At 41.8% G+C, this 24,582-nt stretch overlaps 2 protein-coding genes across 5 annotated transcripts in view; one reads left to right on the forward strand and one right to left on the reverse strand.

Moving 5' to 3' along the window:
* Positions 1–14,628, forward strand: LOC119018502 (mucin-12-like). 4 transcript variants are annotated; one of them, XM_037096221.1, is made up of 5 exons: positions 1,525–1,726; positions 3,667–3,905; positions 4,258–4,298; positions 6,693–8,931; positions 11,874–12,195. In XM_037096221.1, exons 4-5 carry the CDS (start codon positions 6,702–6,704, stop codon positions 12,047–12,049), a joined length of 2,406 nt encoding a protein of 801 aa, XP_036952116.1. In that variant the 5' UTR covers positions 1,525–1,726; positions 3,667–3,905; positions 4,258–4,298; positions 6,693–6,701; the 3' UTR covers positions 12,050–12,195. The 4 variants fall into 4 exon arrangements, with proteins under 4 accessions (XP_036952115.1, XP_036952116.1, XP_036952113.1 ...); XM_037096220.1 differs by lacking the exon at positions 1,525–1,726 and adding an exon at positions 1–28 and having other exon boundaries at positions 6,693–14,628; XM_037096218.1 differs by having other exon boundaries at positions 1,527–1,726; positions 6,693–14,628.
* Positions 5,864–24,582, reverse strand: part of LOC119018504 (lymphocyte-specific protein 1-like) — a 26,894-nt gene continuing 8,175 nt past the window's right edge. Inside the window, exons 2-14 of the mRNA XM_037096224.1 lie at positions 24,201–24,341; positions 21,617–21,857; positions 20,538–20,674; positions 20,090–20,339; positions 18,621–18,749; positions 18,184–18,207; positions 17,955–17,996; positions 17,320–17,351; positions 16,598–16,682; positions 16,207–16,341; positions 15,935–16,033; positions 15,294–15,399; positions 5,864–6,194 (exon numbers count right to left, since the gene is read on the reverse strand). Coding sequence (XP_036952119.1) covers positions 6,169–6,194; positions 15,294–15,399; positions 15,935–16,033; positions 16,207–16,341; positions 16,598–16,682; positions 17,320–17,351; positions 17,955–17,996; positions 18,184–18,207; positions 18,621–18,749; positions 20,090–20,339; positions 20,538–20,674; positions 21,617–21,857; positions 24,201–24,341 — 1,447 coding nt within the window. The 3' untranslated portion in view covers positions 5,864–6,168. The remainder of the gene's footprint in view (positions 6,195–15,293; positions 15,400–15,934; positions 16,034–16,206; positions 16,342–16,597; positions 16,683–17,319; positions 17,352–17,954; positions 17,997–18,183; positions 18,208–18,620; positions 18,750–20,089; positions 20,340–20,537; positions 20,675–21,616; positions 21,858–24,200; positions 24,342–24,582) is intronic.

Below are 24,582 nucleotides of genomic sequence, written 5' to 3' on the forward strand. Positions count from 1 at the left end.
GCTCCTGTCCATGCTCCATGCCCGTTTGGTATGTTTTGGATTTATGTTGCATTTTTTCCATGTTTGGGTTGAACTTTGATTTTTTTCGTTGTACTTTGTCTTGCCGTTAAGTTGCTACTTTGCCTGGTTGTTTCAGTTGTTACTTTGCTTTTTGTTCCGTTTTGGCTGCCTTGGTTTTTGTATCAGCTTTCATTAAAGCTCGCTTTTTGTTTGTTCCCTTATCCTCGCCTCCCGTGTGTATTGCGTTTGGGTCCTCCTTTCCCTTCCATAGTTTTCCTTTTAACCCTTCCCTGACAAATTGAACCTTTTCTTTTCATGCCTAATTCATTCATTCTAATAATGGAATATTGCTCTATTTACTTCACTACAATTGTTTGACAGGTTATTTTCTGAGAGCTTATAAAATGATGCTTTGTTTTGAAATAAACAACCTGACAGGATATAAGCTACTCTACATGTATGGCTGGGACAACACAATTATTAATCAATTTGTCAAATGACGGACACTAATTATTAACTACACTGATAATTAGTCATTTTTCAGGTAAAAATACTTACACTTGTATCGATTTGCTACTTTCCCTTTATTATTCTAATATTGGACTTGCTGTTGAACAAATCAAAACTATAAAAAGTTGTCACTTTGGGTAATTGTGAGCATCTTTCACCAAACAATAAATCAAATAATAGAGAAAAAAATCACTTACTAGTCCATAATAACATTATTTGCTGTCCTATACAATAGTTCAGAATGACTACAACAACATGAATGACCTTTTTATGTTTACAGTGTGGTTAATGCTTTTACTTAAGTGACTGATCTGAAGACATCTTCCACCACTTGCATTCAACCCTGTATCCTAGAAATTATGCTTATTGACAGCAAATGCATTTTCTGGGAAACAAAATTCAATCTAACTTGACCAGAACAATGGTGCTTCTTTTTCTAAAATCAAACCATACTTCTGATGGGGGCTGCAAACGTCTGTTTCTGATGACTATGGAGTTGACTAATCATAGTAAGCTGTTATGTTTGGCAGGAAAGGCTCTGTTCTTTGACGGAGCCCTTCATGAATTTGAGCATCGTCAAGGATGAGAGAGCTAATCCTCATTAACGGACATAAACATCATCACCGGGTACATCAGCAGAGTAATAGTGAGAAGTGTCAGGTTATAATGGCCTATCTGTGCACCTCAATGAACATAATTGGTTGTCTCAAGTTGTCTCAGCTGATGATGAAGCACAAGCTTGATGTCAAACCAAACCAAAAGTTAAAGGAGAGTGAATATCACACTTCAATTCATCAGGTGACCAGAAACATGACCTCTAATGACCACTAATGATGCTGTCTGTTCAGCACCCTTTTCCTGTAACAACTCTGTAAACTGGTGGTTGCTTCTCCTTTATGTTTTAGTTAGTGGCCAAAGCCACGTAAACCCCAACTCAAAGCTGTTTATCTGAACCACTTCCCACTGACATGGACATAGTACTCATGTGTGGAGCTGAAAATATTACACAATTGAATTATGCAAAACATGGCTACTTATAGAACAATAAAATACTGCCGGCATTAACCTTGAAGGTCTTCATTAGGGTACAACATTCTGGACAAAGATCAAGCAAACATTTTGTAGACTTGGCAAGGGGCGTCAACCAATCTTGATTGAGTGGATGCAGGTGGAGATGTCAGTGAATCCCATGTGGGAGATGACACGTCTTCTCTAAGTAAGTAGCAATTTTTTGAAAAAAGGCTATTTTAACCTACTTCAAGTACTTTTGTTCTAGCTCCACGCATGAAGTTTGTTGTGTCTTCTCACATGCTGATCCTTTTCTTCAAGCACACTTGCGTTTTTCTGGAGTTTGATTGTATAAACACAGTCCTCGAGCACACCAACACATCCTATTCATCGTTTGAAATGTACTGACCATTTATTTGATGCAGAGAAAGAACAAACTGAACTTGAAAGGGTGCCTCCAAATTTGTTGGTATTTTGTGTTCATTCCTTCATTGAGATCCCACCTGGTTCACAGACAGCTAGCTAACCTGTCAGCAGCTAAAGTAGAGGAGCACTGGAAGGGGTTTGAGTTTCCCTTGACCCCTCCCTGGAGAAGGCCTCAGTAAGATCACTTACTCAATGCAACCCAATGCTGCCACTAGTGGTCATAGGTTCTGGTGCAACAACACTGACTGTCAGTTATCATAAAATAAAATACAGAGTTTTGGAGAAACAAAATACACAAAACTATGCCACATAGTTACATGAGTGGCTCCGCTGATGTAGTGACTGGTGTACATGCCTGGCAGACTACAAAGCAGAGAACATTTAGTTTCAGGCCAACTTCCTAATCCCGCCTCACAGAAATAAATTCTCCAGGAGGAAATAGGAGGGAAAGTTTTATGATGTAAAGTGACACTTGGTTTGCAGAACAGGCACCGCATGGAAACACGTGTTTATAGCAGCATTGACAGAAAGCTGTAACTTTAGTCAACTACAGACAGGCTGGAGGTTGAAGGGTTCACTGCTATTTTTATTTTTCTTTGTCAAACCCTTGTTAAAATACTTAAGATTCTTATAAAAAAACAACTTCCCCACCCAAAAACTTGCCATTTTGATATCTTCCCCATCAAGTATGGAGCTCATTTAGGACTCGTAAGCCATTATAATACTCTTTTAAAAAGAAAGGTTATAATAAAGTCATACTTATGCTGATTACAACACAGTTGCAAACCCTGCCTTCTGTCAGGTCTACTGGGGTTATTCATATAGACTACAACTATAATGTGGACAGAAATCTGGTCAAAATAAAGTGAAACCTAAGAAAAAAACAAAATAAATGTGTTTGATTTGGCTCAACATCACACGACTTCTCTTTTGTAAACTGATATTTATCACTGCTTTTGAAAGCCTGAACAAGCTGAGAAGCCATGTTTCCATCACAGGTACTGGTTCAAAATTAAAGGGTAACTCTTTTACACATCCTAGCATTAAAGAGTATGTTTACAGGTCCTTCTGTGGCTCCAGAGGAAGCTGCATGTAATCTGGTAAACTGCCTCCAGTGATGTCACTCAGTGACTACGTTACGAAGTGGGTAATGTAGGTACCAGATTGTAGTGCTGGACATTTTATGGACAGTCTAAAAAATTCAAAATCAATCGCCTTTTTTCACTCCAGGCATTCTTCTTCCTCTTCAGCATCTTCCACCTACATTAAACACAATGTAACATGGCCACTGAGTTACCCTTGAAGTTCCAGGCACATTATTTTAACCTCCAAAAATTCATTCATCATCTTGGAGAACATGACTTTGACGTTTTGGGGGTGGAGCTTGCAGCACTTAACATTTCTGATTGGTGGAGTACTCACAGCGTTTTATTAAGCTGCCATTTTCAAGAAAATGAAAACAATTTGTTTTCCCCATTGTTAACCCCAGACATCAACAGGCTGACGGAAACTTTTAGTTCCTCAAAAAGGTAGTTCCCTTGGACTAGGAGTTGGCTTGTGATTGAGGATCTCATTGTCAACAAAACTTGAATAGATGCTGGGTTAAAAACCAGTGAACCCGTTCTTGTTGATGCCAGGTACAGGCCTCTTGCTATTGCTTACAAACTGATATTTTCTTCCTGCTTGTCTGTTGAGCTAACAACAACGACCACCTTCCCTCAGGTGGAGGTGTCTGCAGACCGCCTGTAGGGGCTGCATCTCAGCCATCTCAGGTGGCCTGGAAACCCCCATCTGCCCCTGCAACACACACTGAAGGCAACAGTTTTATTTTTGGAGTGGCCACGGGCACTGTGGCTCGCTCCCTAAGGCTTCAGTTCACTTCAGGATGAGTCGGCCATGTGGCACCCTGATCAGGGATTAACAAGCAGAGAGCAGTTTGTCCCGACAGCCGCTCGCCGAAGGTAAACCAGTCAAACTCAGTGTCTGTTGATTGACAAGCTGGTGATACTGCAGCATGACCTGTTAGCTGGGTGCTAACTTGCAAATGGTGCATGATAGAAGCAATGCGCTATATGAAATCTTAAACGCATGATGCAAATACTGTATGTATTTCTGTGAGAGGAAGCGCATGCACTGCAATGTTTACCCTGTTTCTGCACACTTTTAGATGTAAGATTTAAGCTGGAATTAGCCATTAGCCTTTAGCAAAACCTGCACACTTGCACAGTAGTTATACTTAAATCTTTTTATTGGCCTTTACTGTAGTCCACTTTTAGCTGCAAATAAATTTTCTCTGTTTTGTTTGCTTTGCAGCCTGCCCAGCAAAACACAAGCAACACCTATTTCCATATCAGGTAAGTGTTGCTCAGATGCATAAACTAGCAACATGATGATTACTGGAGAGCCTGCCCTCTGTTTTGTTTAATTGTGTTCTTCAAAGCTAGACTGAATGAGGTCATGACACAGTTTTATCACAAAGCTAATATTATACTTTCCCCTTTTGAGCTGCTCCAATGAAAGCCTCCAAGATATCCAACCCCAGAGCCTTAAAAGGGGGACTTCTAATGTGTCAGCTGGCTTCCTTGTCACTGTGACTTCAGGAGTCGCTTCGACAGCACAGATTCATGTTAAACGTCTGCTCAAAAAACGCCCAAAATCTTTAATTTCATGACATACAGAGGGTTTTTTTTTTTTTTTTTGGTTACTTGCACTTCCTGTTGGGTCCAATTTTCCTGCTTCTCTCTGGGGCAAACGTGACATTTTCAAAAATTAAATATAATCATCGCTCTAAAACACGAAGCTAAGCACGCAGCCAGAGTCGGTCTGAGAGGATTTGGGTCTCAGATTGATATCCAGCAGACTGAGGCTGTTTGTGTGAGTGCAGGACAGCAGGCAGCAGGTGCTTGGTGTCAGGGTGTTTGCTCTTATTTCGCTCAGGCTAAAATTAGACTCTGGACATTTTCTAGTGTCACCCAAAGATACTCCAGCATTCAGACAGGAAAGGAACAATAAGCTCATGTTGCCACTCGAGACAGCCAAGGAAAAGTAGATTATACAGTAAACGAAACTACCATAAAATGTCAATAAATTGTCAATGTCAAAGTTTGAATATGAATTATTCTTGAGATATTGTGTAAGCTTCCTCTGTAGAATACTTTACCTAGAAAACATGTGTTTTAAAGAAGAGTAGTTGAATTTTACTAGAGATATCTGTTGAAATAAATGAGTCTTCCTTCATATTACTGGTAAAATACTTTCATTTGATTCAGCTCCCCTCCTCTGCAGCTCGTTTCTCCCAAATCCTTTTTAAACACATCTGGCTAATATCCTGGCTACAGAAGCATGTATATCATATTTATTGTCAGTTAATTATGTTTCTGACCTTTAACCTCCTTCTCATTGTTTGCTTGTTATGTCAATGACTGTGGAATTCTGACCCAATTTACAGCTGCTCCCATTTTAAGTTTCCTTGCCTATGAACATTCACTACTAGCACCCCTCCTCCCTGCATGGACCTGGTCACCCTCCTGTATGTGTCAATCACTGTCCTTTGGGTTTACTTTTATTTCTTGCGGAGGTCATTTTTAAATCCGACAGTCTCCTTGAGAGACTATTTTCATAAGTAGTTTGTCATCATTTCAAAGTAGCCTTGCCATAAGCAACGGCTTTACATGCCTTTCTATTTCCAATGTTGACGCTTCTTGTAGCCATGCAGCATCTTCAGGACCCAATTAAGAGTTTTGAAGCCCTAATGAGCTCGTTTGTCATGAGAGCTCATAGTTTTCTAAAGCCAGCTGCAGACTTGTCTCAGAGCCATTAGCACAGGTTAAATCAGTACAGATGGTAAGCAGCTGAACACACTATACTGGGAACACAGAAGACGACAATAAGGTCACTGACACAGTAAATGACAAAGGAAGCAAAGACAGAAACTTTTATTGAGGAACACACAGCAGGAATCTGTTTAATTGAAGTTATTGCAACGTTTTCAAAGATCTTGAGATTAAAATTCAGGATGAAAAGAAAAAAGACACACTATTTGTGTCACTACCTTTTGTAAAATTATACAAAGTATTACAGGAAATGTGTTATTACAACATCATTTAAATTCATTTCCAACTTAAACCTGAAATACAGAGAATGGTAAAGTGATAGTGGCTATAATTTGTGCAGTATCAAAGATTTTTTTTTTTACCCAAAATTCCTTAAAGTCCAGTTTGTGTTTTACAAATCTTCATAGAAAAGTCCCGCTGAAAAAGAAGAACGACAAGGTTTTACAATGTCATATCAACATCTATACTTGTCAAACAACATAGGACCTAAATTGAATATCCAATTAATAAAAAAAAAACAAACACAGGGATTATTTGCCCAGCTGATGATATTTCTGACATAAAAATGCATTTTCTGGCCAAATGCTGCATTGGAACAAAACTTCTCAACATTTCTAATTGTTTAGCGATTAGAGACAGCACGCCATGCAACAAAGGCACTTCATCAAAGTCTTGCTCCTCTCTTCTTAATGATCTAGTTTCTATTGAAAAGTTATTTGTTAGAGCTTGGCTTTGATTTTCTCTTTTTTTTCTGGGAAACGTTGACTCATTTTTGATATGGACTACAATAGACCTATGATGAAACAGACTGTTAGATAACAGCCCTGTTATGATGAATCATTTGCCTGGTTTGTGTCTGTTCAGAAAGTTTTTGGAGGAAGTTAAAAAGACTGATGTTTCTCTTCTGTCTTGCAGGAATCTGAAATGCTGATGGAAGTAAGCTATAGTAATGGGCTGGATCCTGACCTTTCCCAGCATTATCCTCCGCCCTTACTGCCAAAGCCAGGCAAAGACAATGCGAGGCTTCAGAAACTCAAGAAAAAACGAGCCAAGAAAAAAGGCAGCCTATCTCAGACGCCTATCCCATTTCGCTCCTGTTTGTCACCTGTCAACGAAGCTAGCACGGACCTTGAGCACAGTGACCAGTCCAGCCCGCCCAGGACACCAGAGTCAGTCTACATTGCGGACCCTTCAGTGTCTAGTTTTCCCTTTAGCTCCCTCTCTGATCACTCTGCATCTGCATTCCCTCATCCACGGAGCAGCCCAAACAGCCAAACTGGCAGCTTCCCCCCTCAGTCCTACAATGCTCAGATCAGAACTTCTGAGGAGCAGGTGGCTCCACTCTATGAGTGCTCCTCGTTTTTATTCGATGATGTGACTCCTTTCATGATGCCACATTCGGCTTCACAACCCCCGTCACCACCTGAGCAACTTCCTGCACCACCTCTTTCTTCTGCTCTCAGTTTAAACATGACACCAAATTCCCATGGGTCAGTCACAACAGTCGCTCCAGCCTCTATGTCGCAGTCCAGCACTAAAATATCAACGCATAGCCTAACCCTATCCCCGGCCGCCCCCAACTTTGGCCCGGGCATGCCACCTTCTCAAGTTTCAGACCTACCTCCTGTTCCACTGCTGCTATCAGTTTCAAACACTCAGACACAACCTTTTATTCCCAGCCAGAGGGAGACAAACACCAGTTCAAAAGACTACCCTCAGAGCCAGGCATCATCTTGGACTGCCAGACCTAGCAGTAATGGCAACTTCATTCCATGCCAGATGACCTCTGAGATAACCGCCTCAAAAATATCACTTGTTGAAGCAGTGAAAGAGACAAGGCCCGACACAGCACAAACTAGGATTTATACTTCAAAGGCAACATTTTATGAGATCTCTAAACCTCCCTCAATCCAGGACCTGACATTAATAAGTGCAACCAACCAGGGTGTAATGGTATCAGCTGTATCCAGGGAGAAAACGGCTGTGTCAGTGGTGAAAACTGATCAGAAACTGTCGGTGGCGTGGTCCCAATCTGGACGACCCAAGACTCCCTCTTGCACACCAGCTAGAGTATCCACACCTTTTATTGAAATATCCAAACCTAACCCGCTCTTATTTGCTGCAAGTCCTGCTTTCAACTCTTCTCAGGAGTTACAATCTGCGATTCTCAACAAGGCGTCAAGATGCAATGAAGCTCCAAGACACAACGAAAACTCAGCCAGTCAAACTATTGGCATAAGTAAACCTCCTGCTGCTACAAAAGAACTGCAGGTGACTGATGATATTCAACAGAACGCAGTCATACAAGACAGCAATTATAAAGATATAGAGATTCAAAATATACAAAGAACAAAAACTACTGAGCAATACCCCAGAGAGAATTTGGCATTGAGTATGCCTGCATCAGACTCTGCTGTGGTTAAACCAACACTTAGGGAACCAATCATCCCAAAACTACATACTGACCAAGTTTTGGAGAGTCAAGTTTCCTCTTTGCCAAAGGTTCCATCATTTTTCTCCCCTGCACCAAATAATTTAAACCCTGCACCAGTGATTTCTATGCAAGCACCACTAAGTTCAAGCCCCCTGCCATCCATATACCATCACCCTGTGAATGAGGCCCGCAAGTCATTGTCGTCACTACTGGAGACTCAAATGACATTAGCGGCCTCAAAGCCCAAATCACGATCAATGTACTATGGGCTTACTCCAGCTCAATATACCGCCTACGGTGGGATTAAGACTACGTCATTACATCAGAGCCCTGCACCCGCAAGGGTTGATGAAAGATCTTCAAACAAAACGCGGTCGGATCTAGCTGTAGATGGATCACATGTCTCCAAGTCTGATGAAACAGAACAACTAAATGGAAACCCAGATCTTCCCCCTTCGATGGAGGTTTCCGCGGATCAAAATACACAGCCACAATCAACTCCAAGGGATTCTGAAGGGATTGTCACATGTAGCAAAGATGTGTTTGAGGAAAGTCGGTCTGAAGCTCACAGTATTGGAATACAGTCACTCAAAACTTGTAGCATGGACACAATAAAACCTGAGCTTCCCCTTGGCTTGGCAGAGAAAACAATTCAGCAGTCCACAAGTGAAGTATCTGCATCAAAAGCCTCATACACTGAGGCTCCAATACCTAAAGCAGGTGAGGTACACGCACAAAGTGCGGCACTTTTTTCTATAGAGGCAGCGCTAAATACGACTCCATGTCTGGCTGATAGCAGTGGTCTGTCAAGCTTTTCCTTACCTTTAGTGAGAGTAGATTCAAATACAGAAACACGGCAAAAAAGTGCAAAAGACAAGAATGTCAGGGAGAAAGGTGACAGTCATGAGAAAACATCTACGAAAGGTGATTCCAAGGACACAAAGTCAGGACAAATAGAGATAGCGCCAGTGAAGTCTTACCAAACTGCTGGTGGAGTCCCTCCATCACTACCCACCGAGCCTGTTACAGACCTAGCTGACTGTAAAAACCTGATTAATCAATCCCTGTTCACAGAATTAGAGCCCAAAATCTCAGGCAGGGCCATTGTGAATGGTGCATCCTTCATAGAAAATCAACAAGCCACCAAATTGGCCACTGAAACTGTTTTACATAAGCAAAGGGATGAAGTTAACCAGAATATAAATATAAGCAGTGGGTTTCCTCTACCAAGTAAAACAAACATAGGGAACATTTTGTCTTCCGTGGCAGCTAATACAGAACATATCCCTGACAAAACAAACACTGAGACCCAATATTCAAATATATTCTCTAAAGAATCAATTAATGCTACCACAGGATCTGTTTTGCTCCATCAGCCAGTCACGGCATCTGTTTGTTCTGCAAAGCACAATATCTGCACAGCATCCCTCCAAAGCACAAACATAACACAACATCTCAGTGCAGAAATAAACATTCATGGAAATAATAAAATAGTAGAAAACAAGATCCCTTTGCTGAGAGAAAGTCTGCCTTTGAAATCATCACAAGCGCCAACAGTACTCAATATGCCTGCTTTTGATACTAACCCACCAAAACCCACCACAGAAACCAAACTGCCTGACCAATCTGTCTCCACAAACATTTCAGATATTGGATTCCCTGATAGGGGCTCTAGTGTGCCCCAAAAGCTAACCACAGCTGGTGAAAATGTGCTTCCAAAGACATCGCCAAGCATAGGAGTGAGTGGCCAAGAAAAAGTTGTTCAAGTGGAAAGTTTCTACACCAGTTCAAGCAGAACTACCACAGAGGCCACACAAGTAACTGAAACAAATCTCAACATCGCTGCAAAAGACACACAACTGTTACGCAAAGTTAATGTAGAACCCCAAACCACCACTAACAGAATCAGCAACTCGACAGTAGACGCAGAATTGCATGAAAAACCCTACAGGACAACACCAATGCAGTCTCTTGCATCAATGCATCTTCCCACTAAACCTGTTAGAGCAGAAAACATTCAAACAAAATGCGCTATTGAAACGAGACCAGCTTCTGATCCTGCAAAAGGACACGTGGCACTAAACACACCGAGCAGTGAAACCAAACTGTCCAAAAAACCATCTGAAGGATCGCTTACTGTCAGTAAGTCTTTGGCGGACACAGTCTCACCCAGACAACCTGGAAGTGTAGTGGCTATTCAGCAAAGCAGACCTTTTGAAATGGCAAACTCAAACAAACAAAATGTAGGCAGCGATGTTCCTCATGCAGAAGTTACTTTGCCGGCAATGACCAGCCCAGCAGCAAGCATCAAACAACCTTTAAACACTGTGCAGATGATTAAAAGTCCTGTGCCGTCAAGCCCCATCATGAGACGTGTCATACCAAAAAGCCCTCAGCTGAGATTAGACAGACCCGAAAGTCGATCTGCAACCAAACCAGGTACTGATGCAAAACCTGTTTATGGCTCTGTTCCTCAAACAGGAATCTACACAAACTCAGAGGCACCAATTGCCAGCCTTCTTGCTGAGCTCAGATCTTCTGCACCACAAAATACGAATGACACCGCCACCGTTAAAGAGCAATCTCCTTTGATTCAGCCAATAATAGTCAATAAACCTTTAACAAGTCCCCCTGCAAGACCTAAAAATCCTGTAACATCTAGAACGGAGATGACAACTTCCACTGTATCTGGTGCTGCCATGGCTAACATATCTAGTATCACTGTAGAACAGCAAACAGTTGCACGTCAAATCACATCTGGAGACGTTAAAGCAGCTGTGAATTCATTGAGCTCTCTGACTGAAGTCAAACAGTTTAGGCAATCTGTCACTGAAACACAGAAATCTATAGAAACTAACTTTCAGACTGTAAATACTCAAACCGTCTCGCACACTGTTACAAATATTCATCCGCCTGCTGAAGCCACCAGAGATTCAAGAGCCCAACCTAGCCCTCCTATAGTAAGATCCTCCCCTCTACCAGAGCCAAGAGTGCGTAATACACCTACCTATCAAACATATACTCCAACCTTGCCCCAGTCCCCTCAAACTCCTGTCTCTGTGAACTATGCTATTGAAACGAAACCCTTGTCAGTCATAGTGAAAGACCAGACAAAACCTCCAGTTATTCCTGTTCGAAATCATACTCCTACTAGTGCTACTCAGCCGTCCGCTAACTTGATCAAAGAGAATATCTCAAAACCAGAAATAAAAGTACTTACAGTAAAGGACACTTCAGTCGTGACAAACGGTGCTGAAGTCAAAATACATTCCCAAACAAACACGATAAAAACAAACCTGGCAGCGAATTCGATGAAGAAAGAAAAAGTCTCCCCAGTGAACACTGAAACTAATGCTCCCACTCATTCTCCTGATCCTGTTTCAACCAGTAAACCCACTCTAAAATTGCAACCTCCTACTAAGCAGGTAGAACCAAGGCCCCCCTCTGCCACTGTAGAAACAAAACCTTTAGTTATGCAAAACGACCCAAGGTCTCCACCCAGTCCCATCCAGATTAGTCCACACATCAGTAATGTTCAGCCGTCGAAAGAGCCACCAGTAGAGAACATTTCCCCTGAAAAGCCAGCAACAGATACAGACATGAAACCATCCGTAGTTAAAGCCGCTGTGATTGACTCTGCCACTCCTGCCTCTCTGCCTCAGGCCTCAGTCTCAGTCAAAGCTCCATCACCAAAAAGAGGAACATCACCACCATCTCAGCAAAAAACTGGACTCAAAGACAAGGATGTTCCGAGGACCAAAACTACAGCTGCACCGAAGGAAGCCCCGGCGGTCGAATCCTCCAGGAAGTCAACGACATCGACTGCATCTTCAACTGACGAGAAGCCTATTAAAGCAGAAACGTCCCCTTCATCTGCTGAGCCCAAAGCAGCCCAGAAGCTGAAAGGCCTCAAGGGTAAGCTCAGCGGATGGACAAGGCTCAAGAAACACATGGTCGTTGAGCCAGAGGAGCCAGAGTTTCCACAGCCGGAGGCCAAATCTCAGGCTGAGTCCAGTGGCGGCGACGAGAAAACAGATCGTAGTTGTAATGATGATAAACCACCTGCAGACCAATGTGCCAATCAGGAGGGAGTCGTGAACAAACAAGGTCCCAAGGCGTTGAAAATGTGGGACGCCCTCCTCTTTCAGATGTTCTCTACCAAAGAAAGAATCATGCAGCAGATCAACTCCACCAAGAAAGATTCTGATGACAAAAAGGCCTCGAAAGACAATCCCCCTAAAGACAATCAAGCCGATGTTCCCGCTTTTGTCAGTCGCCTGCCAGTTTTGCTGTATAGCCCCCGTTTTGATGCAAGGAAACTTAAAGAGGCGGCAGAGAAGCCGCTCACGAAAATAGCCGCAGTGTTTGAAAGGGGGCTGATAAAACGCAAAGGTCAGGAAGAAGAACAGAAGGACTTTAACAGAAAAGCCAGAGGGTTTGGTTCGAAAAAAAAATGATAAATAACTAGAACTGATGCAAGAATATGTTGAGATGTGGGCAGTTTCTCTAATTGATTACAAAACAGACGGATCTCTGGTAGGTGAGGGAGCCTCTGAGAAAAGCAATCATGCAAAGAGAATCTAGAAGAAAATATGTGTCAAAAATATCAAACCATTTGAGGATTTCTGCAATAGCTTAAGTTGTTTTATAAGTCAAGGCTGCAATGAGGAGGTAGACTACTGGGGACTACAGCTCAACTGCTGTCTACCTGAGTCAATACTGGAGCTACAAGTTTGCCATGGTTTAAAATTTAACCTGGGAAAGCAAAGACAGAAAATTCATCCCTATGTCAAATAAGGGCTTGTATTTCTGACATTTTCATCAGTTTATCCAGTGCATAGTTTAGTTGTTGCAGATTTTCAGGGTAAAAATAATAAGGTAATACAGGTTTTTGCACTTTTTAATCAAATCAAATAAGGATGGTAATGGGAAAAAAATATGCAAAGAAAGAAAGGATCATCAGATAATCTGAAACTGTACTTTGACGGATTTGTCTTTTTTCTTTCACTGTAGTGTTGGATGCATGCGCTGTAGATACTTTGAAAGATGAAAGATGGTTTCATTTGTTATGCTGTACTTTTTTTTCTATTTTTCTAAACAAAGGCTTTTAGTGTAGACCGCTGGTAGGGAGTTTTTAATCGCTGTGATAAATAGGGCTTTTACATTCCTGGATCAACAGGGCAGATGGATCTCGAAAGAAAGAGAACAGAGATGAATGACGGCTGAAGGTCAAGTCAGATCAGATTTAGGTTTCTGCAAGTCAGGTATAGATAGAAAACAAAGCGGTGGATGTCCAGGCTTTCAATCAAGGCAGGAAACTACAGTCACACAGGCTGGTACGTCTCGGGGCGGAACAATACCATGACGACTAAAGATCTCCATCTGATGTCGATATATATAACTGAATGTCAGCTTAGGCAAATGTGTGCTTTGGTGAGGTTTGTATTTTTTTTCCATTAAAGCGGCTCTTGGGATAGTAATGTTGGGTCTGTCTGCCAGCTGGTTTGCAACTTTGGTCCCGACTTAAATTTCTCAACAACTATTGAATCAATTTGTTTAAATTTGTCAAATACTTTATTGTATAACTACCTGTGACATGAGCGACATTCCCAGCAGCCTCAGCTGCGCTTAAAATTTGGCACCAACTAGCAAATGTTGGCATGCTAACATGCTAGACTAGGATTGTCACAGTGGGACTATTAGCGTTAAGCTCAAAGCCCTGAGCTGGTAGCATGGCTTTTGATGTTTAGTCTTGTTTCCATTCAACCTGGTATCACCCCAAAACATGTAGTCCGGTGTGTCAGTCACGTTTGGCCTCACTTGCCCACAAAAGCAACGTAGTCTAATTTTATGGTCCCTGAACCAGAATCCTGTTTTATTATATCACTGGTGTTGCGCGTCTAGGAAGATACACTTTACACTGAAACATCCAACAACAAATAAACTTGTCGACCTTGCCGGTGTAGTGTTTTCCTGCCTTGTGGTGAATCGTCCAGGACTTCTGAACAATATTAGTGAGTTTGTAAGTTGGATGTAGAGGGGAGAACAATTGAATGATGATGATGATGATGATGATGAAGCTTGCTGCAGTAAGCCAGAATGGAGAAAGTTTGAGTGATAGCTGGAGAAGAAGGACAGATATTAGTTGATGAGTGTGAAGTTTCACAGCTTTGGAGCATTTTGGTGCTGCTGTGGCAGATATTAGCATGTTGTTGTTTTGTCTGTATGTAGGATTTTAAAAAATCTGTTGTTTCCCCAAGATGACTGTACCGATGTGGATTTTATTTTAGAGGAGGGGAGCCTTACCCCTGTAAGCTAACCACAGCCTGATTCAGTACTGTACGCAGATGCTTAAACTGACATGTTTTTGTTTACTGTGTGATTCTCAAAAACTCATAAAGCTGAATATGAAACTTGTGTCTTGTATTTGTTTATTTATTTAGTTAATTTTTGTAATGCTTTGGCAATATAACTAATCACAGCTGATGAGGCTTGTGTTTTTTTCTTTATTTTCTTTATTGTTACCAAATCCCATGAAAGAGCAAAATATGTTTGTTAACCCCGTCTGCACCACTGATTCTTACTCAAGATGTAAACATTTTCAAATAGGTTACAACTTCTAGATGCAGAGCGCTGTAGTTTAAGCAAACATGATTCAAACAGATGGAAATGGTCCATTTTGGGGGGACTATTTTCTAATCCACATTTGGTGCTTGATTTGCTGATTGGAAGAAATCATATGGAATATCATGAAATAATCCTTTAATTAGCTTGTCATGAAGTGGGTTGCGTTTCATCATCTTCCTATTAATAAGAAGTAAGTGTGTTTTTTTTTCCCCTCCTTCCCACATTTGGTGATAAATTGCACAATAACTTCTAAACTTAAATACTTTTAAATGAAATGAAATGAAAGGTCACATCACGGGTCAGATTTTCGAATGCAGAATCTAACCAGCATAAGTTACATCAGTTCTCAAAGAAAATGAAACAAATCATTTCAAGCAATCCACTTAAACAAAAGGTAAACATTTTATTAATTCTGCTCATCACAGCACAAAATGAAGGATGCTTGAGGGTTTTACCTGACTGGCAGTTTGCATCTTCACTGCAGCCGTCGTCAACAGAAACCTTCTCGTACTTGCCGTGACCCGTCACCACAAATTTATATCTTTTACCACCAGAGCTGTCCTGAAATTCAGTTGAGAAAACAATATTCATCAGAGACGGATTCAGATTTACACTGAAACCTCAGTGTGCTCTCATCCATGCACCGCAGTGTCACTGATGCGCTCCCATGATTTGCTCTTGTTTAAAACACCATCAGGTTTAATTTACTGTATAGACAGCAGCATACAGATCACATTTAGTCTCCGTCTGAACTCCAGGATCTGAATGCTGCTGCTGCAGCCACAAGGTGGCGGGCTTTTACAGACTGCACTGTCGAGCTGAGTCGAGATGATTTGCGCCAGATGAATAGGGGGTTTGGGTGCAGTTGCATGAGGCAGAGAGGAACACAAAATAAATCAGCGTGTCAGAAAAATAATGAAACTAAATTGAGAAAGAAAAGGTAAGGAAGCTCTCAAACGGGTAAAGGGTTGAGAGAAGTTGACAGAAATAAACAGTTGCTGTGAACCTCGTGCCACAAACTTGTTGGGAAAAAATGAGCACGGGGTTGAGAGAGGTTCATGCATTACTGGAAATTCAGCGTAAGACTCAGACATACTGCCGGCTTGAAGGGCGAGCTGCATCTGCTCCCATCCTCACTGCCTCTCACCCACTGATTGATGAGATCAGCGACACCAACTTTTAAACCATCTGCATCCTGACACAGAAAGGAAGAATTTTTTTAATTTGCTGTGACAAAACAAATACCTGTTTTTATGTGCTTCAGAGTTAAAGTCCACCTGCATCTGAAATATCTATTTTTTTTTGTTTGCTTGTGTTTAAAAGCATCAAATAGTGCAAGCAAATCATGCATCTTGTGTCATGAATTACCTTGGATGGTGAAACTTGGACAGCGTGTTGGTTCCAGGCTTCTCCGGCCTCAAACAGGCATTTCTTGGAGGACACAGGCTCGGTGGGACTCGTCAGGTCTGTCAGCATGTGACCGCCTGATCTGGAGGAGGAGACCTGTGAAGAACACGGTGAGATTCAGAACTGTGTGTGCTTTGTGGTAGGAACACAGTGTGTAAACTTTTACAAGGTAAAGCAACAAATTCCTGCAATTTATAGACTACTTTGAAGTAACAACACCAACAGAATGGCTGCTTATCTGTATGGGTTTCTTTTTAGAGGAAAAAAGACAAGTAAGAGTTTGTGGACATGCTGCGTAAGTCGATAAGAGGAAAAAAAATGTCCAAATGATTGTTACGCAATGGGGTTTTACCTCGAGAGCATGTGTGTACTGCTCCAGTTTCTTGTCAATCTTGGAAACAGGAACAGGTGGCAGCGTCTTCTTTATGCTGCTGGTGCTTTAGAGGAATGAATAAAAGTTCAGATCAGTCAAGGTCAACGTGTGATTATGTTATAAATCAGATGCAGCTGTTGCACAGGCAACGTGTCCCTGCTGCACATGAACCAAATACACGGAAGGAGAACTTTGGAAAATGAGAAGTAACGTTTTATTTAAGACATGAGTCTGTTTGGGGAAGTGGTTCTCAAACTGTTTCATATCAAGGACCTCTGAACTGAAATTAGGTCACGGACCCCTATTTCATGAGATTTTGAACCAGTGCTAGAAGTTTTATTACAGAAAGCGTATGAAACACATGAGCAACACAGTCACACATTCTGTTTTTGTGACACTTAATGAAGGAAGAGAGTCCTGTTGTTGAATTTCTCCTTCTGGACTCCCCTCAAAGACCCCTGAAGCTTCCGCTGACGCTAAATGAAAAGCACTCTTTTAGGAGATACAACACTTCGAACTCAATTGCACAACTAAATTGGATTTTTGATCCTGGGAATGTTTCCACGAGGTTGAATGGCACTATGGTCCGACAGAATCGGAAGGGTTGAGTAAAACCCACTGCAGTTCTGAAGTGTTGTAGCAGGCAGTTACTCAGTCAGTGTCTTTTAAATCTACCTCAATGCATCAGAACACAGACTCACCTTTTCCTCAGAGACTCGGTTCTCTCTATGATCTGTGGAAAGAAAAAAGTGGATAACTCACACTTGAGAAAACACAGACTTTGGAGTAAGGCTGGCTGCAGATCAGACCTGCAAACTGGCACAATGTTGTAATTTTAAAGCTCTAAATACTGACGTTTTCTTCACAGAGAATGGCAGAACTGTACATTATCTTACTGGTTGTTTTTTAAAGGAAATTCAAATTTGGCACATGGATGAAACTGAAATGACTTGTTAAAAGTCCTACTTGATTCTAGCTAACTTAGTAACCCTGGTTAATAAGATGGGTCCTAGTTGTATCACATTAGCGACATTTGCTACATTTATGGAAAGACCAGTGGAAGGCACTTCTAATAATATACCTATTCATACAGGCCTTTTCAAAACAAAGCTACGCAAGGCATTATTTAAAAGACGAAAGAGATAATAACAACCATAGAAACAACAGGTAAGACATGTTGCAAAAGTAATATAAAAGATGTTATCGATTCTGCAAATCCCCCCCAAAAAACATGCAAAAATGAAGGGCACAGAGTGGTAAATTCCACCAGTTACATCCCTAATCTTAGGGCTGCTGCTGACCTTTGACCCTGACATTCGCCTACTGAAGCACTCACCTTGCATTTCCCGTCTGTTAAGACTTTACTGTTCGCTTCATCCTGTAAGGAGACACAGTGGGCTGAGATGCAGATGACTTCAGCTTAATAACTATAAGCAGAACTCTGACATGCAGTGCATCTCTCGTTATTCAGACATAAAATATGAAATCTGTCCAGCGGACTTTGAAACAAATCGACTCCTCACACCTCAGAGCAAACAGTCAGCTGACACAAGCACAAGACTTACTGGGTAAAATTGAATGAGGAGTTTCTGGTGGACCAGCAGGGAGCATGAAAGAGACAAAACATGTTAATATGGTTAATATGAAACAAAGCAAAATCATTTTTCATCAGTAATCCATCACAGTCATTCAGAGGGATAACAGACAATCATTTTGATGACTGGCAGCATGACCCTGGTGTTTCTTCCATTAATAATTCATGATAATTGGCTTTATGATAAAAAAGTTCTTGACTTGAAATGTAGCTGGAGAGGAATTCTCCAAAGCTTTACTGAAATTTGTGCACGAGCATGGCGACTGTTTTGACCAAACAGAACATTGTGCTATCTCTGTAACATCATCAGTTAAATCAGAGATTTACTACTGGATTAACTGCATGATTAAAGGTCATTTGAAGCCTGAAAACGTTATTGTACGGACCACCAGTGGTGTGACGAGATACCTTGAATGTTGGGCTCATCGGACCGTAGCAGTTTAACGACTCATCGCCTTCACTGCTGCTGCAGAGCGAGCGCGTAGATCTCCTGGTCTCCTCCTCGCTCCTCCTGCCCTCCACTGACTCTGGCCTCCTCTAGCACATCAGAAAAAAAAAGTCAACAACCGTTACTATTTTATAACGGGAAACCTGGTCGAGATGAACAAAAGTTTTATTGTGTTCAAAAGGTATAATCTCAAGAACAGTTTCCCCTCACATCTGTTCTTTCTTCCGCATCCTTACTAAAAATAATGGCTGAAACCTCTAAAAACGTGTTCACGCTGTTCACCCATGCTGTGTTATTTGGTGGCAGAGGACTAATGAAACACTGGCAACGCACCAGTGGTAAAAGTAGGAATTTGTTATAACATCTTACATCATTGCTGCTTTCGTCAGCTCTCATTTCTACACCCTGCGAGCCAAAGCTGAGTTCTTCCACTTTATTGCTTGCAGATTTGAAGCCAATTTGTATGAACTATGAGTTCTAATAAGCATGCATGTGTTTGATTAAATGTTTTATGAAACACTGGGAAGAAAAGAAACAGAACTGAAATGCTTAGCAGTAAACGTGTTGTATGAATCAAGCAAAGGTTAAATTCCTGTCAGAGTGACGCCTCAAAATTTGAAAACGTATATAACCAACAACATAGAGATCTAGTCATGAAGGTAAAAAGATGAGTGTGTTTGATGGGGGCCACCTTGACTCGTGGACATTAAAGGTTACCTTACGGAGTTTAATTTACTTCCTAGTGCGTGATTGCGCACATGCATAGGCCCGCAGGTGACGTGATTCACATTCCTGCAGAGAGTTTCACACTATTCCTCTCTATCTACAGGACGCAGCGACGTGCCAAGAAACACCGCAAAGGTAGGGAAAGAAAGGGAAGAAGAGGAATGTGTGCTCGTAAACATCAATATGAAGAGAGCAGGTTTCAAACTTGGAAAAAAAGAAAAAACAGGTTTGGAAAAATTTTATGAGGACGAAAATGGATTCAGTGTGTTGGTTGCTGAGAATGCACAGAATGTGTTTTAGTGAGAAACACTGTTTTTGTGTGTGTTTTGCCTGGGAACAGATAACCTGTCAATCCGTCCGATAGTCTGTTATGTATTATGTTATATTAATCAAAAGACCTGGCAGTTCAGCTTGAGGATAACACTTAATCTATGCTGATGTGTGAATTTACATAAAGGGAACAGTGCATCCTCCTAAATAAAGATCATGGTCAAATCACAATTAGATTTTCTCATGAGTGGCTAATAAAAGGAAATTGTGGTCTGATTGCAGCTTCAGGAAAGATCATCTAGTCTCAAAAACATCTCTGGGGACCACAAATATCCACAGCCCATTTTATGGAAACCAGGCTGCTTGTTTTAAAGACGCGTGTCTGTAAACCAGTGTAGCCGTTTTGTCAAGGATACGTTGTGAATATTCACACCTTTTCTGACGTCTTGTACTCTTCCTCTTCCTCTTCCTCTTCCCTCTTCTCCATGTGTCTCTCTTCCCTCCTGAGGCGAAGGTCTTTCTTCTCTTCATGGGTGAAGCTCAGTTCCTCTTCTTCCTCCTGATCACCCTCATCTCTGGGGATCTGTCGGGTTTCTGCGGACCTCCAGTCTGTCTGTAGAGCGGCCTGGACCTCCTCTTTCTCCTCCAGCTCCACCTGCCCATCCGCTCTGCAGGCTCCACCACTGTGGAGAATAAGATTTAGTTGGTTAACAAAGTGAAAAAAGATGTGGATTGGATAAAAGAGCATGTTGACGTCCCAGGATAGAAACACACCAAACATGAACCAAGAGATAAACTACTCATGAGAAAACATTTAGGGTTATTAAAACATGCTGCTTGACAAAGAGGGAGATGAAGCAAGACAAGGGTGGAGAACACACCGAGGCTTCATCGTCCCTGCAACCAGGTAGGACGTCCTGTCTGCCGGCTGACCCGTGGTGTGCTGCAGCCTGGTGTCCTGTGGCAGGAAGACTGTCGAGCTGAACGATGTCCTGACTTCTTTTCTGTTGCTGGACATCTAAAATGAACCGAAAGCAAAAAAAAAAACGGGTAACTTGTTACTTTACAGTTACGATACATGAATTAAGAACTAAGATCATTTACTTTAGTCACATCAAAATTAAAGGAAAAGTGGCAAATCTTCGTATTTGTGAAGCTCGAACCGTGAATTGTTTGGGCATTAATTTTACTGAAATGATGGAAATAGTTGCCAATCCCTTCTCCGTGCGTCGACCAACCATTTAAAGGATTATCAGAGTCATTATTACTCATCCTGAGGGGAACATGGATATCCGAACCAAATTCTGTGGCAGTTGGTCTAAAAGACATTTCATTAAAATTCACAAATGTGAACCTCATGGTGGCGCTAATGAAAAAGATGGGATCACCTATGGGAACAATGAGTGAGTCCTTCGACAGCTAAATTTGCAGATATGTGAAAAAAGTATATAAACATAACATAGCCAAATATAAGACAACCAGACAGTGGTGTTCACGGGGGGCCTCGTGGCCCAATTTTTGAAAAACGTGCGCTAAAGTGCCCACTTGGGAGCCAAAAGGCGCACTAAAGTGCCCTCTTGGGAGTCAAAATGCATGTTAAAGTGCCCTCTTAAGAGCCAAAACACATGCTAAAGTGTCCTCTTGGGAGTCAAAATGCACTCTTAAGTGCCCTTTTGGTTGGCAAAACACACTAGACTGCCCCCTTGGTTGGTTAAAACATGATAAACTATCCTCAGGGTGGCAAAATCACGTGCTAAAGTGCCCTCTTGGAAGCAAAAACGCATGCTAAAGTGCCCTCTTGGAAGCCAAAACACGTGCTAAAGTGCCCTCTTCAGTGGCAAGAACGTGCTGTATTTTCGCCCCTGCCCTTCAAAAAGTCTGTGCACCCCACTGCAACCAGACTTAACTGCTGCACCTGAAAGCCCCATTATTGACTGTATTGATCTGTTATGTGTTGAACCTTCTCTGGAGGTCTTGCTGAAGCTTCCTGGGACCGACCGCTTTGCTCCTCTTCATCCTCCTGCTGTTTGTCCTCTCCAGACTTCGGTTTCCACTGTGACATTAGAGGTCTCTGCACCCTGACCCTGCAGTCATCTGGCACCTCCTGATCATTACGATTCTCCAACCTGTGACTCCAGTCGCTGAAGCCCTCGTCCTCCTCCAGAACCAGGCAGCAGCTTGGCTTCAGATCCTCGTCCAGCCTGGGGACCAAACAGAGATCCTTTTAGTCGCCCGACTGATCAGTGAAAGGGTTTGATTAGAGGTTGATGCAGCCGTGTCAGCGGTTTAGTGAAACTGAAGTAATGTGTCCAGCTCTTTTTTTCACACTTTCCTACTCAAAATCCAACAGTTTTCTCATGCAGTGTTTTGCCTGTTCTGCTTCGTGAGGGTTATTTGTATCTGTTGGCTGGAAGCGCAGCCCTGTCAAATACAATTTTCTAGCAACTATCAGCGCCGTTTGTTTTCACTTATGCCTCCACTGTTTAACCATATCCTCCATCTTGTTTACCCAATCATAGTGATGCCTTTTGTCGGGGTTTGTCTCTTGTTGTTTCTGACGATGAGGTTTCTAACAGGGCACGGTGTCGAGCCAGGAGGCAGGTGGCAGACGGGGCCTGCAGCTCCAGGCTCCATGGAAACACTAAACAAAGAGTAGCTGCAGCCTCTTGTTCCAGACCAGCTCACATCAGCAGACGGTACCTCATCAGTGAAAACAAAACTCCCAAAAGCTGAGCTGAGAGTTTCAACCCCCATGTAATAAATTTCAGGCAAACTTGGATTGTGTTACATGCAAACATATGTCTGAACAGTGCAAACATTTTTTTTTTTATTTTTACCAGTGCTCTCTGATTCTGACTTTGATTTGGATGCTGCATGAACCCTAAATGAAACAGATGGTTTGTTAATCCTTTTTGACACATATTCAATTATAAACAGCACAATGACAATATTTTATTGTTTACCTCATGGTCTTTATTGAGTTTTGTGAATAAATGCTGATTCAGAATTTGATGCCAGCAGCGTGTTTAAAATAAGTTGGGAAAGGGGAAACAAGAGACCGAGAGAGTTATTGAATGCTCTACTAAAAAACAAATTTTTGTTACATGGAAAACTCGTTTGCAAATGATTGCATCTGTTTTTATTTATGCTTTGCACAGCGGTCCAGCTGTTTTGGAATCTGGGTTCTTAAATGTCCCCTTTGGCTGACTGTGGGTTGATCCCCTTCGTGTTTATGATCACCTCCATCAAAGACAATACATTTTCGGTCCTGTTTGTTTGTTTGTTGGCCTGTTACTTAGCAGTGTGTCTCGAAAACTCTTCAACACTGGAATTGAGGGAGAAATTGGAGAACCACCAGGCAGCCATTCATGAAGAGTTTGAAGTTTCGAAAGATCTTCTGATAGGAGAAAATATTTTTTTGACTAAACTTCTTGGGTCAACTTGAATCTTTGAAACAAACACAAAAGATGTGTTTGGCTGAAAGATTCCCATGATCACCAGCCCTCGCACGAAGTTCTCTTCTATCAGAGATAAATTAACAATATTTGAGCTTCTAAAATGTTGAATTTGATTCTTTTAAATGTCAAACAATCAATATAATTATAAACAATAAACATAATTATTCCAGAAGTACACATCTGCAAAGCCAGAATACAAACAACTTCCCCCTTTTCTAAGATTTGATTTTATCATCCAATATAAACAGGCTGAGGCTGAAGACAGTTGGTCTATCTTGTCAGTTTTGTGCACTTATAAATGGTCTTTGTTTTGGTAACCAAACGTAACCGTACACCTTAACCATGAGGCTAATGACTGAACCAGTGAACAGTGCAGCATTTGATGAGTGAACTGCATTTTACTTCATGGGGCTGTAAATGAGTCTGCTCAGCAGTGCACAGTCTCAGGTGAGACGTGTTTCCCCTCGTCATATGTCTACGCGATCGACCAGAAACTGAAGGTGCAGCAGCTTTATCAGCTCGTTCACCTGCAGCATCACTGGCCTGTGGAACATGATTAAACTACTGATGACAAACATTCACTCAGGTCTTTTTTCCTTGTCATCAGCACTGTGGTAAGTGCCCCAATTAAGAACATTTCAGGTGTAACCATCATGGCCTGTTCAACATCTGATCTGCTATGAGAACGCAAACACCTACAGAATCCACGCACTGGACCCAGATGTCGTAATGCCTTGCCTTAAACACTGTAGTAAAGTATTTCAGTTACTTGGTTCAATGTAATTCTGTTACATAAGGTCAGTGTTGGGGGTCTCAAAGTTGTGTCTATAATGTTGAGTCAGTGTGTTTCAATAAATAAGTGGATGTGTGAAATGTTACAGGAGACTAAGTCCAGTTTACATGCTTGAATTAAAAATGTAAATGATGTTAACAACATTTAAAAAAAAAAAAAAAAAAACCTTACTTGTATCCCTTTGACTTGATCACAACAGCCTTTGACATCCCTCCATTTCAAGTCTGGCTTTTAGATATTTGCAACTGAAGGCCACTACAGGATGAAGTGGTGCAACAGTTAGTGGTACTCACGCTGTGTTGTGTGTTCGGTCGTTGTGTTGGGGGGGCTCTGGCCAGGAAGGACTCCCCTCTCCCCTCTCCTTCTCCCTGCTTCTCCTCCTTCGCTCCCGCTCCACCTCCTCAGCGTCCTCCTGGCTCCGCTGGGCAGTCACCCTTAAACCAACCAACATGGACACCGACGCCTGTCAACACACTGGTTAACATCCTCAGGAATCCAAGGGTAACTCTCTGAACACAACTTTACCTGAAGAAACTCTATGTGAAAAGTTAGCAGAAGTATTAGGATTCACACTCATCTTTCAGATTATGATGTTTACCTCTTAGCATACAATTCTCCAATTTTTCGCCCTTAAGTAGCTTTAAGTGAGCCACTGTAAGCGAATTTGTGTGCTTC

Source organism: Acanthopagrus latus, chromosome 4, assembly GCF_904848185.1.
Source record: "Acanthopagrus latus isolate v.2019 chromosome 4, fAcaLat1.1, whole genome shotgun sequence".
Classification (NCBI taxonomy): domain Eukaryota; kingdom Metazoa; phylum Chordata; class Actinopteri; order Spariformes; family Sparidae; genus Acanthopagrus; species Acanthopagrus latus.